A 14,500-nucleotide genomic window follows, 5' to 3' on the forward strand; every position below is an offset into this window, starting at 1 on the left:
AGGCAGCGGAGGGTTTCGGGGTTCGGACCAGAGCGGCCGGATGGTGAAATCCTCCCTGCAGCGGATACTCAACAGTCACTGCTTCGCTAGAGAGAAAGAGGGGAATAAAAGCACCATCATGCCCGCTGTGTTGAGCCTCAGTACCGGACAGAGCAGGTGAGGGGCCGGGGCCTCCCTCAGCCTACGCACCGCTGGGCGCTCGCCGCCTTCTCCTTCCCCCTCAGGGCCCAGCCTCCTCCCGGTCCTGCAAGCGCCGGTCGCCTCCCCCGTGGCCGGGGGGAGGGGTGCTCCGTGGCGGCAGGGGGAGGGGCGGCCCTCGCCGCCTCAGTGCTGGGCGCTGCGGCCTGGCCCCTTCCCTCCTTCCTCCCCCTCACAAAAAGGAGGGAGGGAAGGGGGTAAAAAAAGGGTTTTTATAACGGCCAAGGCGGCACCCAGGGGCCGTGCGGCGGCACCCGCCACCGTGCTGGGTGACACGTCCTTCCCCCCCCCCGCCCCGGGGGGTGCCTGCGGCTGCCTCCCGCCCTGTGCCACGTTAACTGCCCGCGGGAGAGCCTCCCTGGAGCTGTCACAGCCATGGGAGAAAGCCTTGGAACCAACTCGCTGCCCTCCGGGTAAGCGGCTCTCGAGCAAGCCAGCGGGCCCAAGGGAGCCTGCAGACAAAGCCGGGCCGGAGGCAGGGCCTGGAGGTGCCTTCTAACCCCTGAGGGGGGAAAAAACAGCAATTAAGCAAAGATATCAAAGGATTTGGAGCTGGTATCCCCTTATGTAATCGTAGATATTCTTGAAGTCTAATCGAGGGTACTGAGCCTAAAGTAGAATATAAGAGTGTTAGGAAAGCTGCTAGTTTAAAACTCGACCAAAAGATTAAACAGTCCCGACAGATGCTGGGGTGGCAATACCTGAATCTGGGTGATGGACACTTAAGATGCCAGTCTGCCTCGTATGAAGGGAGCTGGGATTAGAGCTTGTATGTGGACTGTGAAATGAGTTCTAGCATTAGTTTTAGAGAGCCATTTTTATACTTCACTGCTTTTTACTGCTTATGTTTTCTCGAAGAGGTGTAGGTGCGCACAAGCATCACTCTCAAATGCATTGTTGATTGCAGTGTAGGCAGCCTTCATTATGCACCACCCTTCGGTGGGGGAAAGGGGAAACTGGCTCAAGGGTTGCCACTGCACGCTTCCGAGCTGGGTGCTTAAAGGTTTATTTGTAAGGTAATTGGGAATGCGTGGCTCTGCAGTCATTGTGAGAGAAACCAAGTACCTAATGCTCATACTAAGAGGAAGTGTCTTTTGACCCTTTCAAAGAGCGTAAAATAATGGATTGAATGCTCCTTTAATAGTGTAATTTCATTTTTTTTAAATAAACCTTTGCAGTTGCTGTGTTGACTGATGTCTTCCCGTGCATAATATTGCACCTATGTAGACGTTCAGTGCCTTTCTCATGCAGATTATTCATCCCAAATCTGCAGCTCGTGAAAAAGAGGAAACTCCTGTGAACTGTGCAAAATGGTGGATTATTTGGTACATGTTTATTCTGATTTGCAAATGGCTGCTGGCACTCACAGACAGGATGATTGTGAAAATTTCCCTAAGGGCCTCGATTGCTGCATCTGCTGAGATGACGCAACTCAAGAGTGAGCCTGCAGGGTGAAGGATGGTGCAGAGGGAGGGGCCAGGCACCATGGCTCTTGCTACAGTAGCAGGCTTATTCATTTAAGCAGGCTTATGTGGATGGTGTGAAACTTAGCGTGCATACAAGAAACAGGCTTCATATCTTAAGAGGATAATGTTCTTAACCTGAAAGACTGAAGCAGTGTGAAATTGCTCTGAGGAATTCAGTAGAAAGGTTGCAGGTTTGCCAAATGCTCAGGTATGGTCTCAAAGTGAAAAGTGGTGATTTCGCCTCGGAGCATGGTGAAAGCGTTTGAGGTAGTGACATCTGTGAGGCTGTTTCATGTAGCTTGCTGATCCTCAAGCTGAATATGCTGGTGCCAAGGTCTGAGGTGGTTAGGGACATTCATCACAGAGAAAAATGACCCCTGGCTTGCTGGGGCAGTATACTGGTGCCAACCCCAAGAACAAGGTGGGGGAGAAAATGGCATCTTGTGTATGTGACAGCAGAATGGTTCCTCTCTTGAATTCAGGTCAAGCATTCTGCTGCCTTGGTATCGAGATAGATACCCTGCTCACTTCAAGCTGAGAGTATTTTCATCTCTAATTTAGTCTTTCCCTCAAAATACTGCAGTAGCAGCTTTCTGACCCTGTGGGTCTGGGTGCAAGGCAGCAGTGTTCCATCCCTGGTCTGGAGGCTCCTTTGTCTTACCACTTGTTTAGGTCACAGTGGGAGGAGTTCTCTTGCCCTAGGTTGGGTTTTATTTTCTATATCTTGCCATCTGATTACTGTTTAAAACATCTAATTCCTATAATCCCTTTGTCTAACACTCTAACTGTGCTCCTTTTCTAGTTCCAGGGTTCCCTTCAATTGCTGTAGTAACCTGGGTCCGGGGCCTCGGTGGTGCTCCTGATGTCCCTCACCCACCCCTGAAGATCCCAGGTGGGCGAGGGAATAGTCAGAGGGATCACAATCTTTCAGCTAATTTATTTTATTCGGTGAGTATCAATAATAAGCAGCTTGCTCTGGTGAGTTTGAATGTGTTTCTTGCCTCAAGCCTATCGATGGGATTACCCCTTCTCCAAACTGAACTGGAAATAACCATGCGCATCTCACTGCTGCAGGATAATCGGCTGAATGTAACAGAAGAACTAACATCTAATAACAGGACAAGAATTCTGAATGTCCAGTCAAGGCTTACAGATGCCAAACACATTAGTTGGAGAGCAGTGCTGAACAACAACAACCTCTACATTGAAATTCCCAGTGGTGCTCTGCCGGAAGGGAGCAAAGACAGGTGGGTTGGCTAAAATGCAGCTCTGGTTTGACTTGCCTCTGTCTCAAAGGTCTGTCAGTAGGGTGGAATAGCACTTCAGTGTCATTGGTTTGCCTTCATTGTTTGAAGTCTTAATTATGGTGCTTGATCATAGAAACATCAGATGGTTTGGGCTGGAAGGGACCTTAAATCTCACCCAGTTCAAGCCCCTGCCACGAGCAGGGACCCCTTCCCCTAGAGCAGCTTGCTCCAAGCCCCTGTGTCCAACCTGGCCTTGAACACTGCCAGGGATGGGGCAGCCACAGCTTCTCTGGGCACCCTGTGCCAGCGCCTCAGCACCCTCACAGGGAAGAGCTTCTGCCTAAGAGCTCATCTCAGTCTCCCCTCTGGCAGGTTCAAGCCATTCCCCTTAGCCTCTCCCTACAGGCCCTTGTCCCAAGCCTCTCTCCAGGTTTCCTGGAGCCCCTTTAGGCAGTGGGCACTGCTCAAAAGTTCTCTCTGGAGCCTCCTCTCCAGGCTGCCCCAGCCCAGCTCTCTCAGCCTGGCTCCAGAGGAGAGCTGCTCCAGCCCTCGCAGCATCCTCGTGGCCTCTGGGCTTATTCCAACAGCTCCAAGTCCCTCTTGTGTTGTTGCTCCAGAGCTGGATGCAGAACTGCAGGGGGGGATTTCCCCAAAGCACAGTAGAGGGGGAGAATCTCTGCTGGTCTTGATGCTTTTGTGTAAGAGGCTGCAGCTTAAGTGATCCTGCTTTGAGGATCCCTGTTCTGTCAGAACCACCCAAAAGGTCTGTAATTTCAAGCCCTCGCAGGTACTGGGTGGCTCCATCCATCTCTTGAGAACACCAGCCTGGTTCTTAGCCTGTCACTGCATTTCTGTTCAGCTGCCGCAGTAAAGCATGCTACCTGTGTTACTGAAGATTTCCAAGTTAGGCCTGGGGCTTGGGGATTGCTTCCAAGTACAAATTTCCACCCCAGCCTCTTTCTCAGGCCTGTACATTCATGTGCAGATGTCAGCAGGGTCTTACTGTCTCTAAAGGAAGTGCTTGCTTGTGTGTGCTGACCACGTTGTATTTGTCTTGCAGTTTTGCAGTTCTTCTGGAGTTTGCTGAAGAACAGCTTAGAGTTGATCATGTGTTCATTTGTTTCCACAAGAACAGAGATGATAGAGGTAGGTGAAAACTCACGGCACTGTCTCCAATGATGGGAACGTTGTTTGAAGCTGGTTTTGGTGGACACTTGAACTGTTGTACAGCATCAGTGGATAAAATGTTCTATGCTTTTTTTCCTAGCTGCATTGCTCCGGACTTTCAGCTTTTTGGGCTTTGAGATTGTGAGACCAGGGCATCCCCTTGTCCCCAAGAGACCAGATGCTTGCTTCATGGCCTACACGCTTGAGAGAGACTCATCAGAAGAAGACTAGATTGCAATGTTTGCCTCTTAGAGCTTTCTTGTTGTCTATAAAGATGATTCTGTAGAAATTTTGTCAACATCTATTACAGTACATATATAACTCTATATGAAATGTTGTGACCAACTGCTCTGGTGGTGAGATGTTGAAAATTTCAGACTCCACATCTTTCTCTGGATTTGTGCGCATGTTGTGGTTGTGCAAATAAATGCTCCCTCCAAATTAGCAGTATATTTCTTGAAGTTTAATATTGTGTTTGTGATACTGAAGTATTTGCTTTAATTCTAAATAAAAATTTATATTTTACTTTTTATTGCTGGTTTAAGCTGTTTTAGACTCACACGCTGAGGAGGTGGCTCTGGAACTGCCCCCGCCATTAAAGTTGCAGGTATGGAAAGGTGTTGGTCATTCTTTGCTTGACTGGAGCTCATGGCTGTTATCTACCAGGGCTTGAAGGAGTTCAGCAATCCTCTAAAAGCCCTACTTAGAGTGAAATAATGGTCCACTTCGACTGGTAATTTGGGACACTGCATCTGTGCTCGGTCACTGTTTCTTTGCTGGATCACTGGCTGGGGAGCTCTCAAGGAAGGTGGTAGGTGGAAGGTCTTTGCTGGTGGCCTGCTATAGCAGAGCCAAGGCAGAAACAGGTTCAGATGTGGGGTAGGCAGAGCAGGCTTCTGTTTACCCCAAAGCATTATGCCACCTTCACCCCCTTTGGGTCACGGGTTGGCTAAAGTTACCTGCTGGGTGATTTGAAACCTCACTGAGAGAGGCCAGCATGAGGGTGTGGTAATCTCTATGGGGACAGCATGCATTCCTTAGTCCAAGCCAAACTTCTGCCTCAGAGCTCATCTCAGTCTCCCCTCTGGCAGGTTCAAGCCATTCCCCTTGGCCTGTCCCTACAGGCCCTTGTCCCAAGCCCCTCTCCAGGTTTCCTGCAGCCCCTTCAGGCACTGGAGCTGCTCTCAGGTCTTCCCTTCAGGAGCCTTCTCTTCTCCAGGCTGCCCCAGCCCAGCTCTCTCAGCCTGGCTCCAGCGCAGAGCTGCTCCAGCCCTCGCAGCATCTCCGTGGCCTCTGGCCTCTCTAGGTGTCCCTCTTGTGCTGTTGCCCCAAGAGCTGGACTGCTCCAAGCTTCTGGCAGAAGGGGAGGGGGTCCCCAGAAGCAGGGGTGCAGGGGATGCTCGGAGGTGCCCCTCTGCTGGGCTGGTTTCCTCTTTGTTTTCCAGGATCAGCTGCCCAGGGTGGCTTTGGCCGTGCCATGAGCTTTACTGCCATCTTGTAGCCGTGCGAGATACTACAGGAGAGGCGGTGGGGACGGGGCTGGGGCTCACCCTGGAGAACCCCTCCAGCATGCTTTTGGTCCAAAAGCCCATACTGAAATTAGAGCAATGTTTCTGTGGCCTGGCTGTGCTCGGGTGGTGAGCCCTTCCGGGTCTGTGTGCCCAGGGAGCTTGTTTGGTCCCCCCCTTAGAGGCTGCACTGCTTTGGGTGCTGCTTTGGGAAGGAAAGTCCCCCCATGTCTTGAAGAGAGGTGTTGTGGTCTCGGCTGGGTCTTCAGCCCCAGGTGATGAGGCTGCTGCCTGCCCATGCACAGAGCCAGAGGCAGAAATGCATCTAATTATAGAGCAGGGAGCATCCTCTGTGGTTTCGCTTTAGGGGATGCACGTGTCACAGCGCTGTTTTACTGGGGTTTTTTGGGGTTGTTTTGAGCTCAGGGACTCCTAGGAGGAATCCTCCTCAATTCAGCCGTGCTGCAGGCTCTGATGACTGCTTTATGTGCTACTGCCCATGTCCATGGGCACGCTGGGGCTGCCCCAGCCGTAGCTGTGGGGAAGGCCAGGATGGTCCATCCTGCTGTGTGCACAGCCCGTGGAGGATGCTCTTAGATGGATTAATAATTAATTAATTAATAATAATTGTCATGACCCAAACAGGGCTTTGCTTGGTGCTTCACTGTGACAGTCACTCAGCATCCACATGGCTTCAGGGACCAGGGTGTGGATCCCACATGGTGCTGCTTGTTTCATACCAAGCATCAGATGCCACGGACCTGCCTTGGTGCAGCCAGAGACCAACCCTGCAGCCTGGTCCCTGGTGCACCAGCCATAAACTGACACCATTGAGGCCATCCTGGCTGAGCACCACTGGGCAGGGAAGTTTGGCTTTGTGTTTCTCTGTGCATACATTACTGGTGTGTGTAATGCTGTCAAAGAAGCACATAAAGGACCAGTATTTAAGAGGCTCAGCTCTGGGTTTTATTGAAGCTGTGTGGCTGCTGTATTTCCCCCTTTAAAATGTCATTTATATTTGTGACTGTGCCACAAATTGTTTCTAAAGAGAGCAGGTTATACAAGGTATTTATTGCATTTCCCCTTTGCTAACGGTGCATTCAGGTGAGCTGTAATGTGTGGCTTTGAAACAGTGAAAGCCACAGGAGAGGTCTGAGAGGTGTTTGTGTAAAGTCTGAGCCCCATAAACTCTACTTGGCAACTGGCACTTGATGCTGTGGCTTCTATCCTGTCATCTTCCCTGAGATGCTCTGATAAACTGGTCTCTATCAGACAAAAACTGGTTGAGGGTATAAAAACGCATGTTACAGGAGCCACGGGTGGGAGTTTGGTCCCAGCTTCATCGTTTTTGTGCTGGGGGGAAAGTGGGTTTGGGTTTGGCAACAGACTTTACCCAACCAGGACCAGCTTGGGTTCCTTGTGAGCTGGTGGATTTGGTCAGGTCCTCATGGGCTTTTGGCTTTGAGGAGACCTTTTGGGTGGGCTAAACTTCAGCTTGCCTTTAGGGAGCGTAGAGAGCCTGGGTCACTTGGTAGAGCGTGTGCTCGGTGACCTCCTTGAAGTACTGGCAGCAGAGCCACTCCTCAAGGCCAGGGCTCCCCACTGCCCCAGCCACGTTCTCCACAAACCTGAGGAGCAGCAGAGCCCTCTTCACCTCCACCCAGCTCCGGAGCAGGGTGAGGGTCTTCTTGGTCCTGGCAAAGAGCTCCTGTCGAGGCCCCCAGAGCAGGACCTGCAGGATGCTCCTTGCCTGCTCAACAGAGACCCTCTTGCAAGGATCTCTGTGGAGAAGCAGCATGGCCAGACGCTTGAGTCCCATGGAGTAGATGGACAGGGAGGGGATTTCAGGAAGTCTCTTGCTTCTGAACCCCAAGGCGCTCTCCAGAGAGATGTCCACGTGCAAGAGCTGATAGATCAGCATGCCTACATTCAGCTCATCTGCCACCAGGGAGGGTGGTGCAGCAAGGCCCTCTGTCCAGTCCTGCTCTTGGCTAGTAGAACAAGGTCTTTGCTTATCTTTAACCTTGTAGAAGCTGCTGATGAGCAGCCTGGGAAGGGAAAGCCCTAGGGATGCCTTCTTGCCTTGCTGGCTCTGGGGAGGACACAGGCATCGCACCAGCAGCAGGTTCTCAAGGCAGAGATCCCCTTGCTCCACGTTCTGCACCCGGAGATGCTCCAGCCCCATGCACACCTGCAGGAGGAGGAGGCAAGCCAGGCGTTCGTAGTGCCCAGGGCAGGTCCTGTGCAAACCATGGGATCCCTTCACGAAGTCTGCCAGGGTCTGGTAGGGAACCTCAGGGGAGATAAGGACCTGCAGGACAGGATGGGTGGCAGGATGGGCTGGCTCCTCTCCGGGCAGGGACCGACTCTGCTCCCCAGGGCTTCCCGGGAGCAGAAGCTCCCAAGGGAGGCAGTCGGTGAAGCGGCCAATCACGCGCTGGATGCTGCAGTGTACCCCAAGGGAGCTCTGCACCCCCAGGCTGGTGGAACCTGGCTTGGGGACCTGCAAGGAGAGACAAGGCACAGTCAGCTGCAAGGATGGAGCCATGGGGTGCCTCATCCACCACCTCAGCTCAGGGCCACCACCCTGCACCCTCCAAACCCACTGGCAGCCACCAGAATGGCTTTGAGGAAGAAATGGGATACAAGGTGGGGTGTTAACCCCCAGGTGAGCTGCAAAGCTGCTTTAATGGGTCTTATCCTGCACTGCCTGAGGAGCCAGCTCTGCTCCATCCTTTCCTTTGTGTACGCTGGCCCCTCAAGACCATGAGGTCCATTTCCCTTGATGCGTTATTTGGGAGCTGTCACCCTCCCTGCCTGCGCTGGCAGCGCTGCCTCATCCAGCAAATGCAGAAGTAGGTGCAAAAAGGGGAAGCACCAGCGTGGAACAGGAAACACTCCGGGTTCACACTTGCCTGCAGCACCGCAGCCCCCCCCCACGCCACAGGAGCTGCTCCCTCCGCTCCACCCGGACCATTCTGCCTCAATCCCTGCTTACCTTGGCTGCACACACCACCCGCGTTTGCTCCATACTGAAGCCCACCGGGAAGTACCAGGCATCCCGGCTCTCGCAGCACGGCTCCCGCTCCAGGATGCTGAGCGCTGCCCAGCTCTTCCCTGCCAGCTCTGCCTGCAGCCGCTGCTGCCGCTCCTCGGGTCCCACCAGCTCCTCCTGGATGCGCGCTGAGAGCCGGGCCAGGGCGGCCTCCTGGCACCCCAACAGCACCCTGCACACCCTGTCCGGGCTGTCCAGGAGCTGCAGGAGCTTCCCCAGCTCCCCGTCTGCCACCCCAAAAGTCAGCTCCGCCGGGATGGGCGATGGGGATTTTTGCAGGCTGCTCCAGGCCACCACTTCCCCCAGGCTTTGGGACTTGGTCAAGCTCTTGTGTGCCCAGGAGGGTCTGTCCGGTGAGGGGATGGAGCTGGGAGCCCCCTCCTCACGCTGTAGATGGGGCTGTGGGATGCTGCTGCCCCATGCTGTGGAGTCACCCCGATTGTGCTGGGATGGTCCAGGCTCTGGGAGGGATTCCGCTCGCTGGAGCTGCTTTTTGGGCAGTGGCGGAGGCAGGGGGGTCCCATCGGGATGAGGGGGGGGTCTCCCAGCTCCTTCCCCTCGGCAGGCCTTGCGTGGGGTGAGGTCAGCCCGCAGCTCTCCTGGGGAGGGAGGAACAGACACAGTGGGTCTGAGACCTTCCCAGGAAGGGAGAAAGTGGGAGATGGTGTGGGATGGGAGTATAGACACGTTGTTATCTGCCCCACTGCACATTTCCAGCCCCAAAGCGATGCCCAGCGCCAGCCAGAGGGGTGATGGCTGGGTACTACTGGAGAAGGATGTGGACAGCAGTGGGGTTCATCCCCACCACCCCAGCTGGGACGTTGGGGGGCAGGAAGTGGGGTCGCGGCATCACTCACCCACGTTGCTGTAGATGAGGGCTGAGTTGGGGGGCCGGGGTGGGTGGCTCCTCGGGGTGTCTGGCATGGGGTTACCCAGGTCCAGGCTGCTGCTGCGGGCACGCATGCTGCCCTGTGCCTGCATGGCGGCCCTGCATAGAGCCTGGAGTCAGCAATGACCCCCCCCCCCGGGGGGAATCTGGCTCCTTCCTGTGCCGGGTCAGGGGAAGAATAAAGAGAAAAGGGGAAGCAGTGGCCTGGGGAGCCCTGGCTGCGTGGTCTGGGGGCAAAAGGCAGCGAATTCGGTGGCCCAGGGACTCCAGGTCCTGCATTGGAATGTCCTGGGGGTGCTCTGGAGGGTTGGGGGCTGCCTGGGCGGGGGCTTCCCATGCTGGTTCAGAGCCATGTGTGTCTGTACACACAGGTTTGTGTCTGCCCTGCGGACCCTGTTGGGTGGCCACGAGGAAGACACGATGGTGGGAGAGGTGTGGGTGCCTTTGCACCCACAGCCCCGGTGTGTGGGGCAGGATGGGGACCTGTGTGTGGGGCAGGAAAAGCAGGAGCCCATGGGGAGGAGCGCAGGGGGAAGGAGCCGCCCGCAGCCGCGCTGGGGTTTCGCTTCCCTGCTCCTACGCCCAGCCCTGACCCTGCTGCCACCACCAGCGGCACCGGAACCACAGTGGGTTTCTTGACGAGCTCCCGAACAGGCTTTGTCCCTGTTTGACCCAGCTCAGTCCCCGTTACCCCTGGGGGAGTGAGGCTCTCAGCCTGCCTCTGGCACGGCGCAAAGCACCGGGCTGAAGCAGCCCTGCCGGCTCCTGCGGGAAGCTCCGATCTGGCCCCGTTTGCGGAGCAGTTTTGTTACCTCTGAGTTTTCCCCGGCAGCGGCGGGGGCCTGCGGGGCTCCAGCTCCATCTCCCGGCTCCGCAGCGGCTCCCGCTCCTCATCCCGGGCTCCCCCAGTGCCGGCCATGGCACCCCCGGGAATCTCCTTGCACCGCTCGCTGCAGCCCCGCTCGCAGGAGGATGCTCTTTCAAAACCTGCATCTCGTAAGGGTAAAGGAAGCCGGAGGCTTGGCCTTTGGTGCAACCTCCTGCAATGGGTTTGTGTCCCCCCCCCCAGGCTGCTCACTCTCACTGTGCCCTTCTCCAGGGCTGCTTTCCACATGGTGCCTGCATCGAAGCGGGGATTTCACAGTAACCCCCCCCCCCAAACAACGTAGTTAATTCCCAGCTCTCCAGGTTGTGAGGGACTGGCGAGGTGGGATTTGTCTGTTTTCTGCAGTGGTTTTGCTGGGGTTTCCTGCAGCCGTTGCACAAGAGGAGCACGGTTGTTAGAAACCACTTTTGTTTCCATCCCAAGGCCTTACAGGTGCTGAGGGAGCACAAAGTGACCTAAGTCAGGGGCTGAGCTCCCCCCATCTGTGTCTGTATCCCCTCTGGGATAAAGTCACTCTTTTAACACTTTAAAACACCCCAGAATATTTTAATACCTCTTCCCTGCTCTTCAGCCTTTGAGCTCATCAGCAAACAGCTCATGGAACTGGTTAGCAATGGGCCTGGGGGGGGTGTGTGTGTGTGGGTGAGCCCCTCTGCGGGGAGCCAGCTCCAGGGATATCTCCTGGGGATGAGCAGGCTCTGGGGGACATGGATTTGTACGAAGAAGGTGGAAACATCCACTGTATTCTCACCATTTGGGCTGGACCATGCAGTGCCCGTGGGAGCAGGCACCTCTCCAGGGCTTTAGGGGCCTGGTTTGGGGCTCAGTGGGTGCCTGTGAGTCTGAAGCCGGCTTCCTATCTTCCTTGCTGTGTATTTTGCAGCTCTGTGTTTCCCAGCCAGCCCCAAGCAAGCCAGGCGGTTTGTGTCTGTTGGGTCACGGTGAGTGATGGGAGCTGCTTCTGTTGTGCTGAGGCTGCGTGCTAAAGCTGATAAAAATATGTGCTGGGGCTGAGTCATGTTTGGATCCGGCACCAGCTCGGGGAGGATGTGCAAGGCTTTGGGAGTTGACACCCGGCGCTGGTCCTTCCCACGCTGCTGCCTGGCCCATCGCTGCCTGGCTTTGTGTTGCTCCCTCAACACGTCCATTCCTGACATAGGGAATGGCTTTAACCTGCCGGAGGGGAGACTGAGATGGGATCTTATGGATGGAGCAAGCTGCTCTAGTGGAAGGTGTTCCTGCCCATGGCAGGGGGTTGGAACTGGATGAGCCTTAAGGCCCCTTCCGACCCAAACCAGTCTGGGATTCTATGAGTATAAATGGAGCATTTAAGATTCAGCAGGATCCTGAGCTTATTGATGGTGTTCAGCAATGGGGTCAGTGTATGTGTATCCCTCATCCCAGTAAGTGATTTATGTTAATGACTGTAGTACAAACTGTTTTAAGCAACAGAAAATCATTAGAAGCATCAATATTTTTCCCTAATGAGTAACGTTACCTTCAAGACCATTAGGAATAAAACTGCAGAATTAATGCAATGAGTGTGACCCCACCAAGCTAGAGAGGGGGGGCATGAGCCTGGAGGAGCCTTGCAGTGGGCAGGCACGAATTGCCTTCTGCTGGAATATTAGCTGCATATTTCCTGATGCCTCTTGATAGAATAAAGGAGATGATGCCAAGTTTAAAAGCAACCCAAGCCCTTTAAAAGGGCTGTGACTTTACACTGCTAAACCCTACAGAACTGGGAAACAAAAGCTGCTTTGCTTCTCCAAGCATAAGGGCACCCCTGAATCCATCAGTGAGCTCCTTGTCCTGTGCAGGGGGATAAAGCAGCATCAGGACAGTGATGGCAATTGCAGTCTGTGGTCCAGGGGTTGTGGAGCCGTTTGCCCCCCCCCCCCAACCCAGTCTGCACAGGGTGGGATTTGGAGAACTGATGCAGGGGAGTTTTATTTAGCTGCAATCTTTTTAATTTGCAAAGAAATTGGTTTCTCTTCCCAGTGGGAGATACGAGTTTTAAATGCACCCACTGGAAAATTGCTTTTTTCCCTAATTGTCTCCATTTTTCAGCACTTTCTTCCCCATCAACATTATTCTCAATGCGTGGCTGCTGCAGGGATGCTCGCGCCTGGCTCCAGGAAGGTCAGGGTGATATCTGTGGCACTGCTGGGCCTGTGTGGGCACAAAGGGCACCGAAACCACCTGAACTGGTTCCTCAGCATCTTTGGTCCTGGCAACTCTCATCCCTCAGAGGCTGCTGATGGAGTGGGTGGGCTCAGTGCTGGCTCCCATGGCTGTCCCAGAGGCCACGGTGCACCCAGGTCCTTCAGCACTGGCCCAAACTGTAACCCCAACCCTTCACCTCCTGGCTGCTCTTGTGCCATGGGGTATTATTTTATGCAGGAAATGAGAAAAAAACCCAATTTCCTCTTTCACTCCCATGACAGCTCTCGCCACTGTGACTGCAGGAGGTGCAGGGCACCGGCAGCACCCAGTTATTTCACAACCATGCTCTGTCGTGTTGGTGAGGCGGGTGTTTGAGCCTCCCCTGTCTATGGGGAGCAGTGGGGTGAGGAAGTGGGGGTGCAGAAGCTGGGAAGCAGGGCCCCTTTCTCCTGCAGATGAAAGCGTTGCTTTGCTTCCACCAGCCCTCAGCCTCGCAGTCCTCAGCCCAGTCCCATGCTGGAAAGGCTGGGATTGGGACTGGCATGGGGCAGGTCAGGCATGGAGCCTGGGATGAGGGAAATTTGGGTGCTGGGGAGGTGTAGCCCTGTTTTCCCATCTCACCGGAGGGGTTTGGCTCTGTGTGTGTGTATACATGCGTGTCTGCACACTCCTGTGTGTATGGGAATCCTTTTAACCCCCCAACCCCAATTTCCCTGCAAGCAGGAGGGGAGGTGCTGGCTTTGCACCCTCCAGCTTAAGTGCGTCCTTACAAACACCCTATTAATAATTAATAATAGATTAATAGCAGCGGCAGTTTGTTAACATATGCGCATTAATCATTTATTAGTTATAAATAGGGACTTCAGTATCCTCTGAAAGATGGTTCATTAAGGGGTTTGTGGAGCTGATGACCAGCCGATGGGCTGCACTTCCCAGCAGAGCTCCAGGGGTTTAACATCTGCCTGGATCCAGGGACTCCTTTGGCTTGCACCGGGCAGGAAAGCACAAAAGCACCAATCCTGCATGTGGTGCCAGTGACTCCAGCTGCCCTTTCCAGGTTCTGCCCAGCTCCACGCTTGCCCGCAGCCCTGCTTGGGCTTTGTCTGCTCATTTTGGCTTTTCTTACTCAGGAACAAACATGGGGAAAAAAACCAAAGAAGCCACAAAAGTCCCTTTTTTTTGTCTCTTTTCCCCGCAGATACAATTCACATGCTCGGTACATACAAACCGGTGCCAGGTCTGTGCTGCCCAAACCTGCCTCTGCTCCTGGACACGAGGGTCCATCCCTGACCCCCTTCCCACCCCTAACCCCCCCCCCAGCTAAAAAACACCAGACAAGGGCACGCGGGTGAGACCGCGGTGGGACACGGCATGCACGGCTCGGGGAGCGGGGGGCACCGGGCATGCGAAGGGAGAGATGGGCAGCATCCCCCCCACTTTGGGGCTGGATCCTGCCAGTGACCAGCGGGAGCACCTTGGAGAGGAGGGTGGGTGCTGAACCCAGTGGCTCCATCGCTCCTCTCCCCGCTGGGGCTCCCATTGGTGCGAGAGGGGAGCATCTGAGCAGCCACTTGTGCAGCAAAGCCCTGACCCCTCGGGAGCCCCTGCCTCCAGTGCAGCCCCCAAAGCCCAGGGATGCCCAGCAGAAGATGGGCAACTGCCTTCTCCAGCTCCCAGAGCCCTGCATCCAGGTAGGTAGACGTGCCCACAGGAACGGGGCCAGAGGTGGGATGTGCAGCAGCTCCCATGGGTGCACATGGGAGGAGAAGAAAGAGGAAGAGGAGGAAGTGATGGGCTCCTTGACTCGTCTAGGTCCCATCCAGGCTCTTCCTTTCTATCTGTGCCAGCTCTGCTCCTTCTCCCACCCAAAATCCTATCCCTGAGCTGAAGCCAGCTCTGCCCTGGGCAGGGGTGGGGT

The 14,500-nt window shown here is 54.7% G+C and overlaps 2 protein-coding genes across 2 annotated transcripts; one reads left to right on the top strand and one right to left on the bottom strand.

Moving 5' to 3' along the window:
* The first annotated feature begins 6 nt into the window (after positions 1 to 6).
* LOC130605609 (ornithine decarboxylase antizyme 1-like) lies at positions 7 to 4,610 on the top strand. Its single transcript, XM_057421226.1, is given in 6 exon segments — positions 7 to 156; positions 2,467 to 2,524; positions 2,526 to 2,612; positions 2,739 to 2,911; positions 3,972 to 4,057; positions 4,179 to 4,610. Coding segments are annotated over 6 exon segments (651 nt in total). The 5' UTR covers positions 7 to 40; the 3' UTR covers positions 4,310 to 4,610.
* A 1,919-nt stretch (positions 4,611 to 6,529) lies between these two features.
* On the bottom strand, positions 6,530 to 10,488 carry PEAK3 (PEAK family member 3). The gene is made up of 4 exons (XM_057421205.1): positions 10,343 to 10,488; positions 9,499 to 9,629; positions 8,585 to 9,240; positions 6,530 to 8,089 (listed from the first exon to the last, which is right to left on the bottom strand). Exons 1-4 carry the CDS (start codon positions 10,447 to 10,449, stop codon positions 7,088 to 7,090), a joined length of 1,896 nt encoding a protein of 631 aa, XP_057277188.1. The 5' UTR covers positions 10,450 to 10,488; the 3' UTR covers positions 6,530 to 7,087.
* Positions 10,489 to 14,500: the final 4,012 nt, after the last annotated feature.

The sequence above is a fragment of the Pezoporus wallicus genome, unplaced genomic scaffold (genome assembly GCF_028554395.1).
Source record: "Pezoporus wallicus isolate ANWC-B61680 ecotype Strahan unplaced genomic scaffold, APGP_CSIRO_Pwel_v1 scaffold_14062, whole genome shotgun sequence".
NCBI classification, from domain to species: Eukaryota; Metazoa; Chordata; class Aves; order Psittaciformes; family Psittacidae; genus Pezoporus; species Pezoporus wallicus.